Source organism: Merops nubicus, unplaced genomic scaffold (genome assembly GCF_000691845.1).
Source record: "Merops nubicus isolate BGI_N331 unplaced genomic scaffold, ASM69184v1 scaffold1017, whole genome shotgun sequence".
Lineage (NCBI taxonomy): Eukaryota > Metazoa > Chordata > Aves > Coraciiformes > Meropidae > Merops > Merops nubicus.
In genome coordinates this window covers 52,931-73,379 of record NW_008622096.1, presented here as the reverse complement: position 1 = coordinate 73,379, position 20,449 = coordinate 52,931, and the positions used below count along the sequence as shown (strand labels likewise).

At 41.9% G+C, this 20,449-nt stretch overlaps 1 protein-coding gene across 1 annotated transcript in view; it reads left to right on the top strand.

Annotated features, from left to right (window-relative positions):
- The window catches only part of FNDC3B (fibronectin type III domain containing 3B), a gene marked incomplete at its 5' end in the record, with an annotated part of 105,778 nt that overhangs the window by 48,283 nt on the left and 37,046 nt on the right, over positions 1 to 20,449 (top strand). The window contains 10 exons of the mRNA XM_008944647.1: positions 3,327 to 3,451; positions 6,034 to 6,208; positions 6,808 to 6,894; positions 8,961 to 9,099; positions 9,640 to 9,711; positions 10,193 to 10,311; positions 11,134 to 11,239; positions 14,050 to 14,222; positions 16,471 to 16,584; positions 18,315 to 18,464. Of these exons, the coding sequence (XP_008942895.1) occupies positions 3,327 to 3,451; positions 6,034 to 6,208; positions 6,808 to 6,894; positions 8,961 to 9,099; positions 9,640 to 9,711; positions 10,193 to 10,311; positions 11,134 to 11,239; positions 14,050 to 14,222; positions 16,471 to 16,584; positions 18,315 to 18,464 (1,260 nt within the window). The remainder of the gene's footprint in view (positions 1 to 3,326; positions 3,452 to 6,033; positions 6,209 to 6,807; positions 6,895 to 8,960; positions 9,100 to 9,639; positions 9,712 to 10,192; positions 10,312 to 11,133; positions 11,240 to 14,049; positions 14,223 to 16,470; positions 16,585 to 18,314; positions 18,465 to 20,449) is intronic.

Below are 20,449 nucleotides of genomic sequence, written 5' to 3'. Positions count from 1 at the left end.
AGGAGATGGTCACCTTGCCTCCTGGTTACGGATCTGGTGCTGGCAACTTCTATTGAGGCTTCTGCCTTGAGGTCTTGTGAAGGACCGTGCTCTCTTTCTGCATCTGCTGTACCTGCAGGGGCCCATTCCTCCTCCTGTCTTGTCAATTTGTTCAAGAAAACCCAGCTGAAAGCTCAAACCCAGTAAACACCATCTCCAAGAGAAACTTAAGTATCCTGTTCTAAGTGAGCATGTAGCTTGAAGTATAGCTGACATAACTCTTAAAAATTGTGTTCAAGTGCTGTGTCACAGTATTGTGCACATTCTTAGGGATTTGTGGAGCTGAATCATTCTTGCTGCCTCAGGCAGGTCCTGGTGATGGTCACGGCATGGGTTGTCCTCGTGAAGAGTAGGAAACATGGGCTAGAGAGGAAGTCAGACAGTGTCTGCCCTCCCTGTGAAACACGTGGATTAGAGATATTTGCAGAAATTATACAGTATATTTTAAGCAACTTAGGGAACTTTATTTAAAGGATTAAAACTTGGATGCTGACTGTACAAAGAATAGGAGAAGCATTCTGGGAAAGCTTTAAGACTCTTGGGTGGCAGCCAGTACCAGCCTGCCAGTTGTTCCTGTCTATAATTATGCCAGCATTAGTGGTTTCATAAATCTTGGGGGAGAAGGAGCTGAGAGGCTATTTCCAGGCTATTAATGCCAGGATAATTAGAAATATCGGCCAGCCTCTCCAATTAGTGCCAACAGAATCCAAAATACCAGCCAGTCTGAGTAATTTGAATACCAGTCTGTCTCTGAGCATGTCTGGGGAATGTACAATACCAGTTCTAGAAGAAAAATATATACAATATCAGAATCTGTTCTGTTACAAAGTTGAAGATAACTTAAATGCTTGTCAGTCTTTGCAGAGTTTTACCTCACCAGTTTGCCCAGTTGGAGTTTCTTTAGCCCATTGCTCTCAGTTCAGGCATTGTGCTACAGGTGAGATTTTTCCATGACTTTCCTTTTTAGCCAGCCAAAACTGCTTCTCTGTTTATCAACCATAGTATTTGGAAACTTTGTTCTCTTGGAGAAAAAGCATAGGAATATGATTTAAAAAAAAATAGTTCTCTAAGCAGGAGTCAAAAAGCAATTAAATGTTTTCAAATGCTTTACAAGTAATGAAGTCATTAAAGAGTTAGAGAAAAAAAATCTAATGCATCTAAACTTATAAAAGACAGTTTGCACAGGGAGAAAAAATAATAATTTTTTTAAAAATCTATTCTTATTAGTCCTGCACTGATGAATGTATATTTTACTGAAACACAGTATTGCTAGCTAGGTTTTGTATAGTCTGGGTTTTAAATATGTTAACCTATAGTATACACAGTAGGATAACCTGGTTTTGTCCAAAAAGAGTTCTATCATATAACTGTATTTCTAGGGATTTTAGATCAGGAAAAGTTTTCTCATTTACAGAAGAATTCTGCCTTAGGATTCATGATTCTATTCCAATTGCACCCCTTAATTTCCTTGAGCTATTACAGCTGGAGCAGGGGGGTGGAGGTGAAGAAGATTGTATATAAAAGCAAGTTCTAGAACAAGCGTAGGCTCACGCTGTATAAATAAAAGGAAGTTATGGCCGTTTGCCACCATGCTACATAACCCTTCAGTGCCTCCAAGCTGTTGTGCCATGCTGGAGGTCTGCATGGTCACTCCTAGCTTGATAAACACATTTTGGACATTTACTACAAACTTTTTATGGAATTCTTTCTTCTGCATTGCAATCTGAGTGAAAAGAAGCAGAAATGAATAGGGGCTGGAGAATGGGCCAGTGAAAAATGTATGTCCCACTTGGATTTTGAAGCTCTTTAATGATGAGGTGATGTATGGAGCTTGGAGGAAGAGCAGTGTGGGAGGACAGGCGGGCCCAGGGAGGCAGCAGCAGGTCAGGCTGTGAGGGACACCTGTACAAATAATTTTCCCGTTAGTCTGTTTAGGCATAGAAACATCGAGTCTCTGTCAGGCTGATGTGTATCACATGAAATATGGTTCAGTTCTGTGATTCTGTGGGCAGATGTTCATTTCACCGAGATAAAATAAAAGTTAAGTATTGTAGAGACAGGTACCAAAAGCAGTAAATGGCATAGCAGAGCTCGTGAGGCAGGGAGGTTGCAGGGATGGGCTTAACTTGATTTTCTGCACCCATTTGAGCCCATGTGTGGGCTTTGCTAGCTTTCTATTCTGTTGGGCTTTTAGGTACTTTATAATGTAATTGTCCATTCATTTTGTATTCAAGTATTGAAATTAAAACTCCTCTCAAGTACTTTAGCTTGGGTAGACACTATTTATGTAGAGTTGAGCAATCCATCCCATTTCTCCTGAAAGATTTCAAAATTATTATTTCCCATGTGTGGCATAGGATGAGACCAGATAGTCTTTGTTGTCTTGGGGCCTCTGCCCTGCAAGAGGCTGGGCTGGTTTTTTACCCCAGGACATACCAAGGTGGGTTGGATTGAAAAGTTTTTGGTTTTGTTTTGGACGTTGTGGCAGAGCTTCTGAATGCCCTGCCCTGAGAGCCCTGCCCTGGGCTGTGTTGGTTTGTACTTGGCATACCTGAGGAAGGACATGGGAGCTAGGGGTGCCTTTGATGCCCTCTCACACTGCTGCCCCATCCAGGCTTTGTCAGGGCTCCTCACCACTCCAGGTCACATTGGTATAAAGCTACCTCTGACTTCCAGGTTTCTTAACAAAGTGTCAAGCTTCCCAACAAACCCTCTTTGCTCCTCGCACACCTTAGATGGGTGCAGAACCTGGCTCGTGAAACACCCCCCCGGTGATGAGTAAATGTGTCTTGCCTTTGAGGGCATGGGCCGAGCAGAGGTTTGCACCCAGGCTCGTCCTGCTCGGGCAGCAGGTTGGCCGTGAGCTGGACGGTGGGGATCGGGAGCCCTCTTGTGGGATAAAGCATTTGTGAAGGACCAGGGAGGGCTTACAGGGGACTGGGCATTCAGAGGGTGCTGCGTGCAAGAAATGCTGCTTGCAGCTTTCCCGTGGCTGGCTTAATTCAGAGATGAATATTACCTTCAACTTGAAATTTGGATTTTTGGTTATGGCACAGGATAAATGGCACTTCAGGCAGGGTGACAGAAGCTGTAGATGTCTTGTGAAGAGACATCTGGCAGCACCTGTAGTGGCTGGGGTAGCACAGCAGAGCACAGCAGTGCTGTGAGTGGTTTGCGTAGCCTGTACAAAAGTGTCTCATTCTAATGTCATTTTACAGCTCATTTTAAAATCGGAACCGCCTGGTTTTCTTTCGTAGCTATTCAATTACTGATTGCACTTTTTCTAGGGCAAGAGGAACAGTGGTTTCAGAGAATGCTACTTTGGAAGCCAGAAGCATTGCAAGTTGACTAAGCTTTGTCCAGCTTTGGGTTACACCTTCCGATTAGCAGCTCAGAATGATATCGGTACTAGGTAAGTTCCCCACAGCACACACTTTCTTCAGAAAAAGTGGTAGGTGAAAAGCTTAACTGCCAACAACAGTGCAAAAAGGAATTTCAGGAGGGGATTTTTGTCGCCCCTGTTTGTGTTTTTTTTTTTCCCCCTCTTCATGGTTTTGAATTCAATATCTGACATTTGCTCTGTTGATGCTTTAGAGTCTCACCTTCCCTGGTGGTATCATTAGCCTTCCAGGGAATTGCCATGTACCTTCAGTGGGATGAGGTTAGCCTAAGAAGATAGGCTCCTTTTGAGGTGTTAAATGGTGTTTTGTGGTCCGTTCCTAATACAAAAAGAATACATCTGTTATGTAAAATTCCCACTAGGGATCTCTGTGAACCAAGAAAAACAAGCAAGAGGAAGTTGAGTTGCAGATTTTTGAAAGGAATCTTGATATATTTATTTTTCTGGTTTAAAGCAAAGCCCTTCTTTCTTTTTTTCAAGCAGTACAGACCCTTCCTTCTTCCACAGGACTGGCCGGGCTGGCTGATGGGGTGGGAGAGAAGGGTGAGAGTGCCAGGACCCAGAGAGGACAGGCACACCCCAGGGTCCTGCAGGATGAGTTTCAGGTTCTGCTTTCCTTTACACGTGAACAGATGCACTCAGATAAAGATGATGAGGAATTAGACTTACTGCAAGTCTCCAGGAGCTGCTAGGGAGCACTGGGCTAGGATGTGACACAGCTGAGGACCAGAGGGTCATCCAAAGGGCCATGGTGCTGCAGGGGCTGCATGCCCCTGCACTCAGGGAAGAGAGGCCAGGAGAAGCTGAGCTGTGAAGAAACTAAACATCCAGTGCTCTTGTTTACTCCTTTATTGTCCTTCTTACCTAAACAGGATCTAATCATTAGTACAAGGAGGACAGAAAAAGAAACAATAGTGCTATGTAACAATATGCTCTGCTGGGGGAGGTTCCTGTATCGTTCTCCCTTCCAAAACACAAACCTCATAGTAATATATGGTTTCAAAAAGTACCTTTATTCATATTCCTGTTCTCTGAGATGCACTGGGGCTGTTCATGTGTGCACTGTCCCTTTTGCCAACTTTTTTGTAAGATTACTTCCCTCCCCGCAGAAATAATGCTTGATTGAGAGAGAGAGGCTTGAGCTGGAGCTACTGGGTGTAGCTGGAAGGGGGCTCCCAGTTTTGTGCAGAGTTCTCAGTTTTGTGCGGAGTTCCCAGTTTTGGCATCTCTTTTCTTTGCCAGAGTGCAGATTTTAAAAATACCTTAGGGCATGCTTCTGCCCTCACCCCACTCCCTTTTTGTTGTAGTTCTCTCTCCCTCTTTTTCTCAGACTAAGATCTGTATTTATGGTCAGCTGCTCTGTGTTAATCTATGAGATAAGCACCAACAGCACGTGGCTTATTTTTATAGACAGGACTCAAAGTTAGGATGTGATAGTATCATGTAACATTTGGTGTTGTAAGGTGCTTTTGGTTGGTTGTAATGCTTGTGGACTTAGAGTTTAAGATGATATTTGTCTTGCTAGTTATAGGTGGATTTTTTTTTTTTTAGCTGTAAGAATATTTCAACAAATGTGATTTTTGAGAGAGAAGACTCAGAAAAAGGAGAGATGGATTTTTGCGTGTAGCAGATTCATGCAGTGACTTGAAGGAAAAAAATGCATTTGCACTTTGGAAACAGATTTGAAAATAGCTAGAAATTTACTTTCAGCTGAGAGTTCTCATGTTGTCCTCCTGAACATCTCTCCTTTTTTAAACTTTGTTCTCGAATTTCCACTGCACATGGTATATTCTGCATGGAGCCTTAAGAGAACTCTTCCTGCCCTCACTCAGCACAAATGCCTATTCCATTTCAAGGCATCATTTGCTGGGGTTTAGACAAGATGAGAGCACAGATACCCTGTGTGGATGTTCTCTCTGGTTGCAACCTGAGCTGTGCAAAAGAGCAATTTTGTGCTCAGCTTAAAATGCAAGAAAGTTTGGGCAGAAAAGGTTTAGAGCCAGACTAGAGAGTTGGAAGGTACCTGTTCCTGCACCAGACAGCTCCTTCATGATGATGAGCAACTATGGTCATGACTGGGTAAATTTTCCCTGCTTTCTTTGGAGGGAAATGTCTGAAACAGTGAGACTAGATTTGCTGAAGCACTTGGCTTTCAGCAGTGCAGGTTAAATAGAAGTTGTATTCTGAGCTTATGAAAGGTGGAAACTGCATCTTAAATTCAACATCTAAAAGTTGGGGATTTATTTTGTATGTCTCCTTTGTTAAATGAGATTTTCCTCTACTTAGTAGTAAGTTAATATTTTTAAGCAAGCAAGTATTTTTGTTTCCAGTATTTTCGTAATGAGATCTGCAAAAATGACAGAGGAGACATATAATCCTGCTTTTTTCTATTCTTAGTTCCGACATTTCCTAATGGGGTGCTCATCTTTTCCACCTGGGCAATTTTGACATTGTCTAGATTTTGTGAAAATGTGAAATATTTTTCTGTAATACGCTGAGGATGGTTTGGTTTTTATTTGTTTGGGTTTTTTTTTAGTTTTGTTGTTTGTTTGGGGTTTTGTAATATTCCTCTCTCTCCTTCTGTCTCTGTGCAGTGGGTACAGCCAGGAGGTGGTATGCTACACTGCAGGTAATATCCCTCAGACCCCTTCTGCACCAAGGCTTGTTCGAGCTGGTGTTACATGGATTGCATTGCAGTGGAATAAAGTGGAAGGATGCACACCAGAGGAAGTGATTTCCTACACCCTGGAAATTCAGGAAGAAGATAATGTAAGTACCATGTTACTGTATGAAAACATACTGGAGTATGGTGCGTGACTTGAGATTTGATTTAGTAATTCAAGATCACTGAGAATGTTGTGGATTGGTGCTTTGGAAGGTCTTTTTGGGAGTACTGGGTACTTGGCAAGGTGGAGCTGTGTGATTTGTTCTGCTCCACAGCAGGATTACAAATCCTTAGCTAAAAATCCATACTGTCACCCCTGATTACTGTATCAAGCTTCACAGGAGTCTGGAAGTACAGGGCAGCTTGTCCTTAACCAGTCCAGTCTGCTGTGTCCTTCTCACTGCTGTGCTGTGTGCTTGGGTTCTGTCATCTGTCACTTCTGGTTCTGTAACGTGTTAAACTGTCATGTTTGATTTTGTGCCTATTTTACAGCAAAATTATATTGCTCAGGTCAGTCGCAACCTGCTTCTAGAAGGAAAATTATTGTGGCCTTGCAGCTTGAAAGTAATAATAATAAGCACTCGACTATAAAGCTCCTTTGTTATAATGTGGTATAATGTGTTACAGCTAGAGGCTATAGTACAGAGAGCCCCTCCTCTGACTCCTCAGTTATGGGAATTGTTTTGGGTTTGTTTTTTTCTAGGATAGTGTGTTTCACCCGAAGTACACTGGAGAGGAGCAAGCCTGTACTGTGAAGAATCTCAGAAGAAGCACACAGTATAAATTTAGGGTAAAATCTTTTTCCTCTTGTCATTGTGTGGTATCTTCTGTGTTGTTTGGTTTTTTTTTTTTTTCTCCAGGCACTGTAGGGACCCTTGAACACAACCTCCAAAACTGAGTCATCAAATACCAATTCACTTTATACTGTGACCTGATAGGTTAAACTATTCCTTGTATTTGTACTTTTGTCAGAGGAGATGCTCATTGCTCAGCCTTTTGGAGCCAAGCACAGCTCTTGGTACCACATGCTGTCAGGTATGATGCTGTACAAGTGTGGCTTAGGGTGTGAGGTGGTTCTACCTGGCTGCATTGCTCCCCAAAACCCTGATCCATGGTCACAAGACCAATCTCACTTTTACACCATGGAGCAAATGCTGTAAGGATCCCAGTGCAGACAGCTCCCCTCCCCAGCTCAGGGGCCTGTCTCCACCTGATGTGCAGAAGCTGAAGCATTTCCATCTGATACGTACATGTGCCTGGGTTTGGAGCTCTTTATTTAGCACGTGCTGGTATCTCCCTCTCTGTGGGTGCTCCTAAATACAGACCCCCCAAGAGAGAGGCTCTGAAGTCTTTCAAACAGAACTGAATCATCTGCCTCACTGCTGCTGCCATCAAGCACAACACAAATGCCAAATGCTGCTACTAAGGAGAGGACTGGTTTTTACCAGCCAGGCTGCTGTGCAGCCAGACTGTCCATCCCTTGGTCCCTGTGGCCAGGCTGTCCACCATAGTGACTCGGCAAAGGCAGGAGCTGGTTACAGCTCCACGAGATGGTGTTGGGCCACGCCATGTGGAGCACTGGGTCCCTCCAGAGATGGTGAGATGCTGTCTGTAAACCCAGCGTCTGCCATGTTCCCACCTTGCCCAACAGAAACTGTATGGAAGCAGCTTTGTGTCGTTTGTAAATGGCACTGGAAGAGAAAGGACATCATGAGGCTGTCGATTCAAAACCTCTTGGCTTCTGTAGGTCTCAGGATATTCAGGAGCAACAACAAAAAATGCTTTACCCAAAGACTTTTAAATCCTTAAAACCACCTTTGCAGTTTTTTTATGGCTTTTTTCATTCCTTTGTGGGACAGAAGACCTTAAGAAGTTGCATGAAGAACTGAAAGAATCAGAAGGTGGCTGTGGTGTCACTCGGAGATGTTGCCTTTTAATGAGCGTTGTGAAGGCTGCTGTGGCTGTCCAAGGGAAAAGGACTCATTGCTTCTCTGCAGCTCTGCTTTCAAATTAAGCACTGAAAGTTGCAAATTGTTTTCCTCAGATGCCTGTGTCAGGAGAGAGGATAGAAATGACTGCTCCTGAGAACAATGGAGCTTCCCAAGTGGAAAAGTTCCTGCTAGCTTATAGCTGCGAATAGCCATTGCAATACACATTTTATTACTCACTTCCTTGACAGCAGATCTCTGTCCCAGGGACTAGTATGAGCTAATACAGCTCTCAGCAGCCACAAAACATTGGGCCATTCGGGGTTTCTTGTATAATCCTGATCTGCTCAGTCTCCTGGCCAGGCCCTCAAGTCTTCTCTTAGCTTAGCAGCTTTCTCCCTGAAGTCAGCAGAAAGTGTTCTTGAGTAGAGATAAAGGATTTGGCTGAGAAAGTTTTCTTTGTGTGCATCCTGCTCATTTCAGGAGCTGTAGATTGTGTTTCTTGTTTGTGTCATGCTACTTAAGCTTTTAATTGTGCAATTACTGATAACTCTGAATTAGTTTTAAATAGCTGTTTGAAATATCTCCAAAACAAAAATAACATAGTTATTGTCAGAATTTTATTCTTTTGTGAGTAAATAACTGCAAGGTGTCGTGTGACTTTTTTTTTAAAGGGAAGAACAGCGGTGCTCTGATCTTAAACAAATCATGATCTATTGGTAGTAGAGGGGGGGGGAAATCAATGGGATTTGTAAAGAAACAACGTTACAATCTAGTATCTATTATTAGAATCCCACACACTTTACTGGGATGTGAGACACTTCCCAGTTTAGTGATGTCTATAGAGTTACTGAAAGAAGTCTTGTGCAGAACTGTCAGAAAAGCAGTCACAGTAAACAAGGGTAAACTTGTTGGGGTTTTGTTTCAGCTGTTTGCTTCTAATGTGGAAGGAAAGAGTTCTCCCAGTGAAGTGTTGGTCTGTACAACAAGCCCAGACAGGCCAGGACCTCCAACCAGACCTGTTATTAAGGGGCCAATAACATCTCACAGCTTCAGTGTGAAGTGGGGTAAGTCAGTTCAGTTTGTCATAGAAGAGCTTTTTTGGGTCATAATAAATTCAAATAAAGATGTGTGAATATGTATTAGACCTTAGGTTTCTCATGCTGCTTCTCAATCCATGGCTGAATGTGTTCAGAGAGCTTTTTTTAATATTCTAAAAGATGTGTAGAAGCTCTTCTGTTTTCAGAATCAAAAATGTTGCATGTTTTTATTGACTCACTTGCACTTGTACTGAAGTGCATCTCAGGCTTTTCACCTTCCACTTTGTGTGCCATTGCAGCATCATTCCAGCTGCTTCCTTTATCGATGGGGCAAGGCTCCATGCTCCATCTCTTTCAATGCTTTTTCCATACATTGTGTTTGTAGCATCATTATCGAGCTGCCTTATTCTGACTCATCCTGAAAACTTAACATCTGCTACCCACTTCTGCTGCAAATTCCTTGGGGTAGTGAGTGTGGGGGAGCAGAATCAGAAACAAGCTCTGTAATCTCGTGGTTGTATTTCACTCCTAATCTTGATTTGCTAACAACTTGCTTTATTTTTTCAGATCCTCCACAGGATAATGGTGGTTCGGAAATCCTGAAGTATCTATTAGAGATTTCTCAAGGAAGTCCAGAAGGTAAATTTGAAACAAGTTTTCTCTATTTCAGTCCATTATGGCTACTCTAAAGACATACAGGGCCTTTGGGCTATTATTCTTATTATCATTAATTCACTAATGCTGAAGATATGATTGAAATTGAGTTATGTACTTGCAGCGTTCCTGGGAGAGTTTGGGTTGTGTTTTGGGGAGGTTTTGGTGCGGTTCTTTTTTCTTTTTTTTATTTTAAGCATGCTCTTTTTCTCTAAGACTGGTGGAATTTTAGGTTATAGAGCTGAACCTACTGTTTAATTTGATATTTTTAGTCTGTTTAAAAATAGGTTTGTAAGAGTATATATATTTGTATATGTCTATGTATGCCTGGAATAATATTCATGTTAATATAACACTTATTACTTTCCTAAAGTATACCATTTGTGGGACACTGCGTTTCCTCCTAGACACTAGTAAACCTTCTTGCATTATACTTTTCTGAACTTGGATATATCTTATTTTTTAGCAAATCAATGGGAAGTGGCATATAGTGGATCAGCTACAGAATATACCTGTACTCACTTGAAACCAGGCACTTTGTATAAACTCCGGGCATGCTGTATCAGCACTGGTGGACACAGTCAGGTGGGTGTTATTTAACAAATAAGGACTGTTAGGTTTGTATTTTTCAGAGATTTATCTGCTATTTTTGGTAAAAGATTTCTGGTTTAAGAAGAAGGTGAATATTCTTGTAGCACAGTAAAGCTACACTGATTGCAGTTAACTGTATGTTGCAAGTTGGTGAATTTTAGATGATTTTTATGTGTACCTGCTGGTTTTTTTCCAGGCAAATTGCCATTCAGTCTGTTTAGTTTTCCTCAAAACCAATCTGAAGGCGTTTGTGCTTTGGCTAGAAAAGACCACCAGGTTTATCTGGTCTGGCCACTTGCTGGAGAAAGACCACAGACTGTCATGTCCCTGAGCCTGTACTGACCAAAGCTGGTGACTGGAGATGCAGTAGGGAGGGGTAGTTTGTTGTAACAATTAATTACTTTTCATGTGACTAAATTTTTCTTTATTTTTCTGAGTTCCGTTTTCCAGCCACTGCTTCCTGTCATTCCCTTCTTTGATTTAAAATTATTTCAGTACCTACACTTCTGTTCCTCCTGCTTTGATTTTTTTTTTTTTTTTTAAATTATGACTGAGTACTTTAGGCTTTGATATTATTTCCAAAACAAGGAAAGTTAAACAACTCCGTGTTAGCTGCCATCAGAGTTTCCTGTGCTACAGTTTTGAATATGCTCATGAAACAACGATATTAGCATCTCCTATCATTTATTTTTTATGTAAATGTCTATGAAGTGATTGCTGTAGAAAACAATTTCTTGTGCCAGTTTCTAATACTGCCTCACTTTGTAGAAGCTTCTTTGTAGCAGAGAGCTAAGGTCAGCTCCTGTTCTCTTCCAGTGCTCTGAAAGTTTACCTGTCCGTACACTAAGTGTTGCACCCGGTCCCTGCCGGCCGCCGAGAGTTTTGGGGAAGCCGAAGCACAGAGAAGTCCAGCTCCAGTGGGGTAAGCCGTGGGAGCAGCTCACTGCTCAGTAGCTCTCCTCGTGAGGGTTAGTTGCTGAACTTGTCTTAGCTGTTGCATTTGCTGGACTTTCTGTCATGGTTCCCCTTGAGAGCACTTCAGTCACTTGGTGCAGAGTCCTTGCTTAGCATTCTGCTTGCTGCAGGATGAGTGAAGTGTGCCTTGTTCAATAGCAAGGCAGCAATGTAGTTTATTGGGGTAGATTAATAATTTGACAATGCTTAAACTCATTTTATAGAATTGGAGTTGGGCTAGGGTGATTTTCATGGGAACTTGGAATAGAAGGGGTAAAGGTGGCCCTCCTGGTGAGTTACAAGGTTTTTCCATATGGATACCCTTGCTTTCTAAACTCTTCAGAGGAGCCTGGGTGCAGCTACATCCAGTCTTAGATCTGGTCAACAGTTCATGACTAAGAGTACTGGGGAGATTGGGAATGTAAGAGGTAAGTAATGTAAGGAGAGCCCTCCTGTTGCAGCATGAGGTTCAAAATAGACTCCCTTGCTCTGCAAGATCCTTCAAAGAATGAGGTTAGATCTACCTCTAGTCCCAGACTTGTCAACTGTTTATGACTAGGAGGGTTTGGGTGTTGGGACTTCAGTGTACTGCTTGAATGTAATACCGTGTTTCTTATATACACTTACAGCAGTTGAAAGAAATAGCAGCATTTAAAGTATATTAACCCTGTCATGGTAACTTAAACAAAGCTTAAACAGTCAAAGCCAAGAATTGGTTGTAGTTAATAGAGCGATTCACATAAGATTTAACAAAAATTGCTAAGCAGAAAGCAAATGATACATACACACATGCACACAACTATATTCATATATAGATATTAACCTATGATTAAGATGCTGCCTTCCTGCAGACTATAACAACTTCAGGTACCCAGGGATCTTCAGGACTTTGTAAAATCTTAGAGATGACGAATATTCAAGTCTCTCCTCATCAGCTTATCACAGGCAGATGGTCTTCCCTGGCATCAGCTTGATCAGCGTACAGTCAGAGTTGAGCCTGAGAGGTGTCCCAGCTCAGGGGGAGGTACTGAGACACAGCCTGTTGAGATCCCAGAGAGCTCCAATGGGCCTCACTTCAGGATCAGTATTTATTTATAGGATCTCAGGATGATTGATGTACTTCAGCTAGGACTTTTCTACTGTGGCCATTAATCTTGTCAGTCAAGCTTGGCTCATCTTTGATGAAGCTATGGCCTTCTGTTGGCACCTTTCCAAGATATTCAGGAGTTGTAGATACAGTGAGAGGGTGTCTAGCTGTTCCAACTCACCAAACCCATCTCTGGGAGGTGTGGATGTCAGCTTGTTTGACTTGCCACCTCAGTCGGCAGAGTCAGAAAGTACCAAGCTCTCCCAGGCTCCTGCATGTTGTAATTAAGCAACAGCCCAGGGGCTGCTACTGATTTCACAAAGTGGCCCAGGAGCCAGGCTGGCAAAGTGGCCCAGGGCAGGGGGGGGTCTGTACCACCACACCTTGTGAGAAGTCACAGTGTGTTCTGTTCACCGGGGAGTACAAAGAAAAGTCCAGGGAGGTCTGTGCAAGTCAGAAGTGCAACTTCTCATCAGCTGCTGTGGCTCTGTATTGGGATTCTGAACTTAGCAGTCCTCCAGCTGTCCTTTAGGCCTGATCCTGTGCTCCCATTTCTGTTTCAGTTAAGACCTGTCTCTGTGTAAAGACTCTGAAGTGTCAGCTGTGTTAGAATATCTGTCCTTTTATTGCAAAACCACCATGTGATTCAAGATCTTTTTTATTCCTTTTCAATCCTGACTTAGCAGAAGCATTGTGCTATTTCTAATATAGGACTTCTCTCAGAAATTTGAGGAAGGACCTATTAGAGAATTTTGGGTGGCATTTAAACCCTGATCCACAGTATAACACCTATGATCCATTGGACGCTTGTAATTTTGCAAAGAAATTGGACCAGGGACATGACACTGAACTGTGAAAAAATGTGCATTCTTCAGAATGCAAGAAACATGCCGCTAGCCAGATTGTTTTTTCTTTACTATGATAATCTTGCCACATTCAGATTCTTTGTGGCATTGGTAAGCTAAATTCTAGAGCGGTAATTTTCTAACTGACAAATATTTCTCAACACCAGTGTAAAATTCATCTGGGATCCAAGAGACCATGGAATACTGTTAAGGTGTTAATGAGGCTTTGCCAGAAATCCCATTTTCCAGTAGTTGTGGTTTGTACATGACACACTTCAGGGTGTGTCCAGCCATGGCCAGCAGCCAGGATTGGGTCAGACAGCCACCATGTGCCTCCTGAAGTGTCTCTCTCCCAGATAGGGTGTCTTTATATCTAGTCCCATTCTTCGTGGAGGTTTCTGTACCTTTTTCCTGCTGTACTGACCAATTTGTTGTGCACACACCACCACCATTGATGCTGAGGCAAAGAAGCTGAGTAGCTTTTTTTTTGTCCTCAGAAGAGGATGGCGGCCACTGTGTTCTGCTTAGAAAGTAGCTGGGCACCTTCTGGCATCAAACACAGCTTCCCAGGGTGACAGATCATTGCCTTGGGGGAGCTGCTGCTCTTCCATGTGATCATCTGACCCAGTGAACATTTAGGGCTGAGTCATTCATTTGCTTTAAAGATGTCAGTGATGAACATGGATGAGATATTGCAGATAAGGGGAGTGATGAAGAGAAAAATCATGGCTGATAGTTTGTGTGTCTGGGTATATAAATATCTGTGATACGTGAAGTAAAAAATTAATCTTCCTGGCATATGTCCTTGCGGTGTTAATGAATTATATGATTTTTTTTTTTCCTCAGATGTCCCTCCATCAGAAAGTGGCTGTCCCGTCTCAGCGTACAGCGTGGAAATGACAGAACCTGAAGAAGTTGTTTCCGAAGTGTATCATGGTGCTGATCTGGAGTGCAGCATCAGCAACCTCCTCCCTGGAGCAACGTACCGGTTCCGAGTGCGGGCTCTGAACGATGGCGGGGTACGTGCTGGCGCTGGCGGGGCGTGGGCAGCAGGAAACAGGGGGAAGTGCTCAAAGCAGCTCTCCAGGAGGAGCTGCGGTTTTGGATCTGGTACTCTTTTTGAAGGAGATATCAGGCACTAAGGTGATTTGACTGGCCAACGTTAACTGCACCAAAATGTGCGAAATCTCTGCTAGAAGTCTTATCTGCTTACAAGGAGGAATCTGTTTCTTACCTTTCCCTTGCATTCCTTCTTTTTGTCTTAAATCTTAAGCAGGTAGAAACAATTACCAAAATGCCACTCAGGTATTGCTATATTTTGAGGAAAGCTTATGTTCTTAATGATTTTTTTTGTTTTAATTGGAAAAAAAAGTGCTTTATAGATTGGATGATTTTTTTTGTTAGATTATTTCCTTGAAAGATGTGCCTTCTCAAATAGATCAGAAATTCTGTCTGATGTCCACAGAGATCTGTTGAAGGATGTTGTTGATTCATTGAGGTTTGGGTTGGTTCTGCTTGTCTTTGTGAGAGCATCATTCCAAGGATTTTTTATAAAGGCAATCCCAGCAACAGTACATCCGTGTTGGTGTGCTTGTTCCTGGGAAATCCTGCTGACAATCATAACATGAAGGCTTAAAGTTTATAAATACACATCAGAGAGATTGGATTTGATTGCTGGAATGAAAGCCATTACCTACCTGGCAGCTTTGGATAGATGATGCCTTGCCTTTTTTTTTTTTTTCTTTTACGTTTTCTCTCTTTTTGGCAAAACACTATTGCAAAGCATTTCTATTCCCACTCTGATAAATGAGGGGGCTGGTTTCAGTTTGGTTGGTGTTTTTTAACAGATGCAAAATGAATGAGGGTGTCCTTGACCAGATGCAAACACCTTTCTTCCTCCCATTCAATAAACAAAACAGCAGAAGTCAATAAATGAGTTGGCTTTTTTTTAACCATGCATTCTCTGTAATGAAAACAAAGCCATCAATATCAGCATTTCTCAACAGCAGAGGTACTGACACATGTCTGTCGAGAGGTTTTCTGGAGTTCATCATTCCAGTATTGTTCAGCCTTTGTAGTGGCTTTTTTTTTTTCCCCCCATACTTGCTAGTACTGCATTCCAAAGTAAGTAAATATCGGTGGTTTTCCTCTCATTGCTTCCAGTGATCTTCCTTCGTTCTGGATAACAATTTCTAATTAGCTTGGGGATGTACTGCCCAAAGCTCTCAGAGAGGCCATTTTCACTGTTATCTCTCTCCTGTCCTCACACTGCTGGCTGAAGCCAGTTTTCCAGACTCTTGAAAATTGTCTTTTTTTTTTTTTTTTCTTTGCCAATATGCATTTAAGTTATTCTCCTACCAAGGACACAGAAGTTGTCTGGGCAGTTGGTGTAGCTGCCTGTGTAGCTAAGCCCTGCACAGCATGGGGGTGGTGTGCCCTGCACCTTGAACCCAGGCTGGGGCTCCATCACACCCTCTCCTTTCATAACTAACACGTGGCAAACATTTTATATAAAAAAAGCTGGATTTGGACTCCAGTATGTGCTTTACTGTTGCTGTGCTCCTCCTATCCACAAGAAGCCAGTTGTGCCAGGCTACGGCACAGACTTGGAAAGACTTGAAGGTAAGGTAGAAGGACACAAACTGTCCCTGAGTGACTCCATTGCTGAGTGCACATCTTCACTTTTGGGTAAATTGGAGGTGACTTAGACTCTTACAGGCACTCACCACCACTACTGGAGGGTGTAGGTTCTGTCTGCTCATACCTGAGCTTACCTCACATTTTAACTTGGCAATATTTTATGTGGTCTCCTGCTCAACTCTGGTATTTGGTGCTGGGTATTGGAAGCCCTGTCTGTCTTTGAAAAAGTGTATTGCATTGGAAAAGTTTGTGCTGTTCTCAGAAAGCCTTTGAGAATGGAGCCAGACTCTTTTCAGTGGTGTCCAGTGACAGGACATGGGGCAATAGGCACAAACTAGAACACAGAAAATTCCAGCTAAACATCAGGAATAATTTCTTTCCCTGTGAGGGTGGCAGAGCCCTGGAGCAGGCTGCCCAGAGAGGCTGTGAAGTCTCCTTCTCTGGAGAGATTCCAAACCCACCTGGACATGATCCTGGGCAGCCTGCTCTGGGTGACCCTGCTTTAGCAGGAGATTGGACCAGATGATCCCCAGAGGTCCCTTCCACCCCCTGCCATGCTGTGACTGTGAATGTGAGTTGGGTGTACGTGTATATATATTAATGTACAGATGCCTTGTTCCCTTCCAGTACGGGGCATACTCAGAAGCTACAGAAGTCACCACGGCAGCAGGGCCACCTGGCCAGTGTAGAGCACCTTCCCTCTCCTTTCTCTCTGACACACATGTACTTGTAAGCTGGGAGGTAAGTCAGGTTTCCTGATAGTTTAGTTTCCATATTGCTTATCCAAACTCCTATAGTCACCACAAAACTTGAGGGCTAGCCTGAGAGCTACGCCCTGGTTTGTAACTATTTTTTTGTGCAAGAAAACCGTATGTGGCAACTCTTCTGTTGTAGCAAATCATCTTTTCTACTTTTCTATGTTAAAAAATTACATAAAGTTCACTGTGAGTCATCTGGACCAGGACTCGGACATGAGACCTCTTACACTGGCATCAGATGATAGAGCACTGGTGGGATACAAGTGCTCTCTGCAGGCTTTTAGCATGTCACTGTGTCCAGAAGAGGGATTATGAAGGCAAACATTTGATTTTGGCTGAAGCTGGAGCCCGTGATATGAAATTAAATCTGCACAAATGCTTGCGATGTAGTTTTCTTTCCTAAAAAATTGTTTGTCTCTTCCCAAAACACTTACTTTTATTTCGGTTTGTGGGTTCCTTCTCCATTCTCCAGGATCTTAGACACTGAACTGTTACAGTAAGTCTTGGCTGAAATGCTGAGGAGTTGATTGATGTAATTTAAAAAAAAAAAATGTAGCTAAGGCAAAAAGGAAAGCATATTGTTATGAATAATGTGATGTGGAGCAGTGGGGCTGTAGTTCTCTAATGGACTTTCTTTGAAACTTAGCCCTGCATCTGTCAGGTCCCTCTACAAAAGGATGTCCTTGCTGAAAAAAAGAATTTGTCAATGTGCAAACTTAATCTGAGCTGAATTCTAGAATTAAACAGGTGCATTTGGTGCAATTTGGGGATATTTGTTAATATTTCTTGCAGCATTTTGTGCCACTAAGCTTGAGGGCAGGCTAAGCTTTTAATTGTTAAATTTTAAATGAGTGTATGGACAGGCGTTTGCTCTCCCCAACCATGAGCAGTGTTTCTGGTGGGCTGTGTATTTATATGCAAGATGTATTTATTTATTCTAGCTTAAAATGAAGCTGTGGCAGGAGTAATGTGTTTTGCAGTGGGCATGTTCTCAAAGACTATTATTTTTTGGCTGAACTCTTAAGTAGTTCTGGTAAAAAGACAAAATACTTTGTTTTGGGAACCATGCCATTATACCTGCCCTAGCTCATCTCCAGCAAGTCCAGGTATTGATTCCATGTTCCCTTAGACTTCAGGATGATAAAGGGATTGCTGAGGACATAGGAATCATGTAGGAGCCTCTGTGGATGTTAACATACTCCACGCACCTGTGTACTGGGACCACTAGGTTGGTGGGTGAGGTTTTCACTGAATACCTCAGATGAGCTCCTCGCTGGTTGAGGTTGTTCTTTTCTTGGTAGCATGAGGGACTACTTCAGGCTTGAGGGCCAGCTCTTCCATGGCTGTGTTTTGATCACTCAGCTAGACTACATTAGGTGGATGCTTTTTTTGTGTTCTCCATGGTTGTGCTTCTGCCAAGCCAGTGTAGAGACAATTGATTCCTGAACGTCCTGATGAAAGGCAAAGTAGCTATGTACACTTGCTCTTTTCTCTGAATTTCTATCAGGTAATTTTTGTGCAGAATTGCCCTGTTTCAGTATCCTATTAGGGAACACTAATTCCACACATTTCCATTTGCAGCAGTAATGGTCTATTAATTTAAAACTAAGGGGCTGGGTGGTTTTTTCTGTGTACTTTATTCCTTCCCCAGTGAAACACAGAGATCTTAAGTGCTCCTTTCTGAATTGAACCACGTAAATATTTGTGTTGCAGAGTCCTGAATGTTCTGGTGCTGACATCTCGGAATACAGATTAGAGTGGGGAGAAGATGAGGAATCTCTACAGCTCGTGTACAACGGCACCGAAACCTGTTTTGAAATCAGTGAATTGGCAGCAGCAGCACATTACTGCTGTAGGCTACAGGTATGGAACAGGAGGTTTGGCATGCGTTGCAGTCTAAGATGTAAACAGTTTCCTTCCACTGTGTTTTTATTTTTATCATTAGCCCCTGTGAAGTTATGTGCTCTCCAAGTCAGAAGGAACGTATGTTTATTTTAAATCCTGCACACTGTTGCTGTATAACCAAACGGTTCAGATTCTGCCCAATTCAAAGTGACAAACAAGGGAGTTCATATAACTTTTAGCTCTCCAAAATTGCTCTAGAATATTCTGTGTTTTATTTTTGGTAAATGATGCTTTTAACAGCCATCTTGCCTTCTGATATTAAATCAAAATGATAATGGTTTAGATAATTTCAGAAAAATCATTTTTTCTTAGTAATGACATGTAAATAACCTCTACCTCCCAACTGGATGTTGAAGATTCTGCTAGTTTAAATAATAAACTCCAACATCTGTTCATTTATTAACCAAACCAGCCGAATGGATTCCTATGTATATAGGAGATGGTAGCTGCCAGAAAGTGAGTCCTGAGATTTACCATTTTGTCTCTCTGATTTATAAGATTGGATCTCATATAGAGTTTCTCTTTTCTTTTTTTTGGTCTCTTTCTCTTATATTATTTTCAGTAAAAAGTGACAGCTAAAATAATTTCTTAGATATATATGAAAATAAAAATACAGCACTTTCTCCTTTATGTGTACTGAAAAATAAATTGAAAGTAAAGCAAGTGGGAATGAAGTAAAAATATTTTTGCCCAAGATACTCTTCCACCAGATTTATTTGTATGTGAAGACAGAATACCACCAGTAATCCGGCCAAAAGTTCATGTACCCACCCAGCTGGCAACGTGTGGACCACCCAGGGTCATTTCTTTGATCAAGGACAACATGCTTCTGTTGAGTGGTTTTGTTTGTTTGTTTGTTTGTTTTTAAACAGGACATTGAATTTTTAATTTTTTTTTTTTTTTTATTTTTTTTTTTTTTTTTTTTTTTTTTTTTTTTTTTTTTTTTAAATGAAGTAGCTTTTGAGCAGCTGGGCAGCAGCCAGGAGCTAGGGCCCCACACCTCTAAGTACACTCAACTGCACCTTCTGGCTTGGTCATAGCTGTGTGTGTATATATACCAGTATACCTTGCACTGGCACTGTTGGGGAAGGCAAGTTGAAAGAGGATCTGTGCGTGGCTTGGAAGTGTGAGCCAGAAAGCGCCTCTTGTTTGTGCAAGAGAGGAAGTATTCAGCATCTGCTGGGCAGGGAGGAGAGCCTGGGACCACTTCTATGGGGAGTGGTGGGGAACTCAAGGAGATTTGGATGTTAAAAATGGAAAGAGCCAGCTGTATAGCAGCTTTGATTTCGAGCAGGTGTCCATTTTAAATTACCTGCCACAAAAATGTTGTACAACTCTGCTCAGTATTTAACACAGCCAATATAATTTAATCTGTAGGTAGAAGTTAAATGAAATGCACAACAGCACTAAGACATTTTATTGAAGTCCATGAGTGACCCATGCATTGATTTCTAGAGGGCTTCATCCTTTAGATCTAATCTGTATACTATATAGAGAAGAATTTGTTCTAAGATACACTGGAACACATATAGCAGACAAAGAAGGAAAGTTAAATTGTGTCAGAAATCTTACTCTTTTTTTTTTTTTAAATAAAATGTAGAGAATAAGAGCTGCTCTTATCTCTTAGCAGCTTTAACAGAAAATTCTCTTTTACTTTTTAAAAATAAACCCAAACCACATTTACTGTGCCTTCTAATAAACACACAGATTGCTATCTCAATCTACAGTAACTCAATAAAAAGAGAGAATTGAGGACTCAGGCACTATATAACTGCAGGGCACACAATTTGTCTTTACTGTTGCTCAACGTTTTTCCTGTAATGAGTATTCCTGAAAACAATTGTGGGTTCTTCAAAGGGAAATATTGTGTCATTTGGAGGGGGAGGTATCTAAGAAGCAAAGAAGAGTGAAATTCCCATCGGTTATGATGATGAGATTGTCCA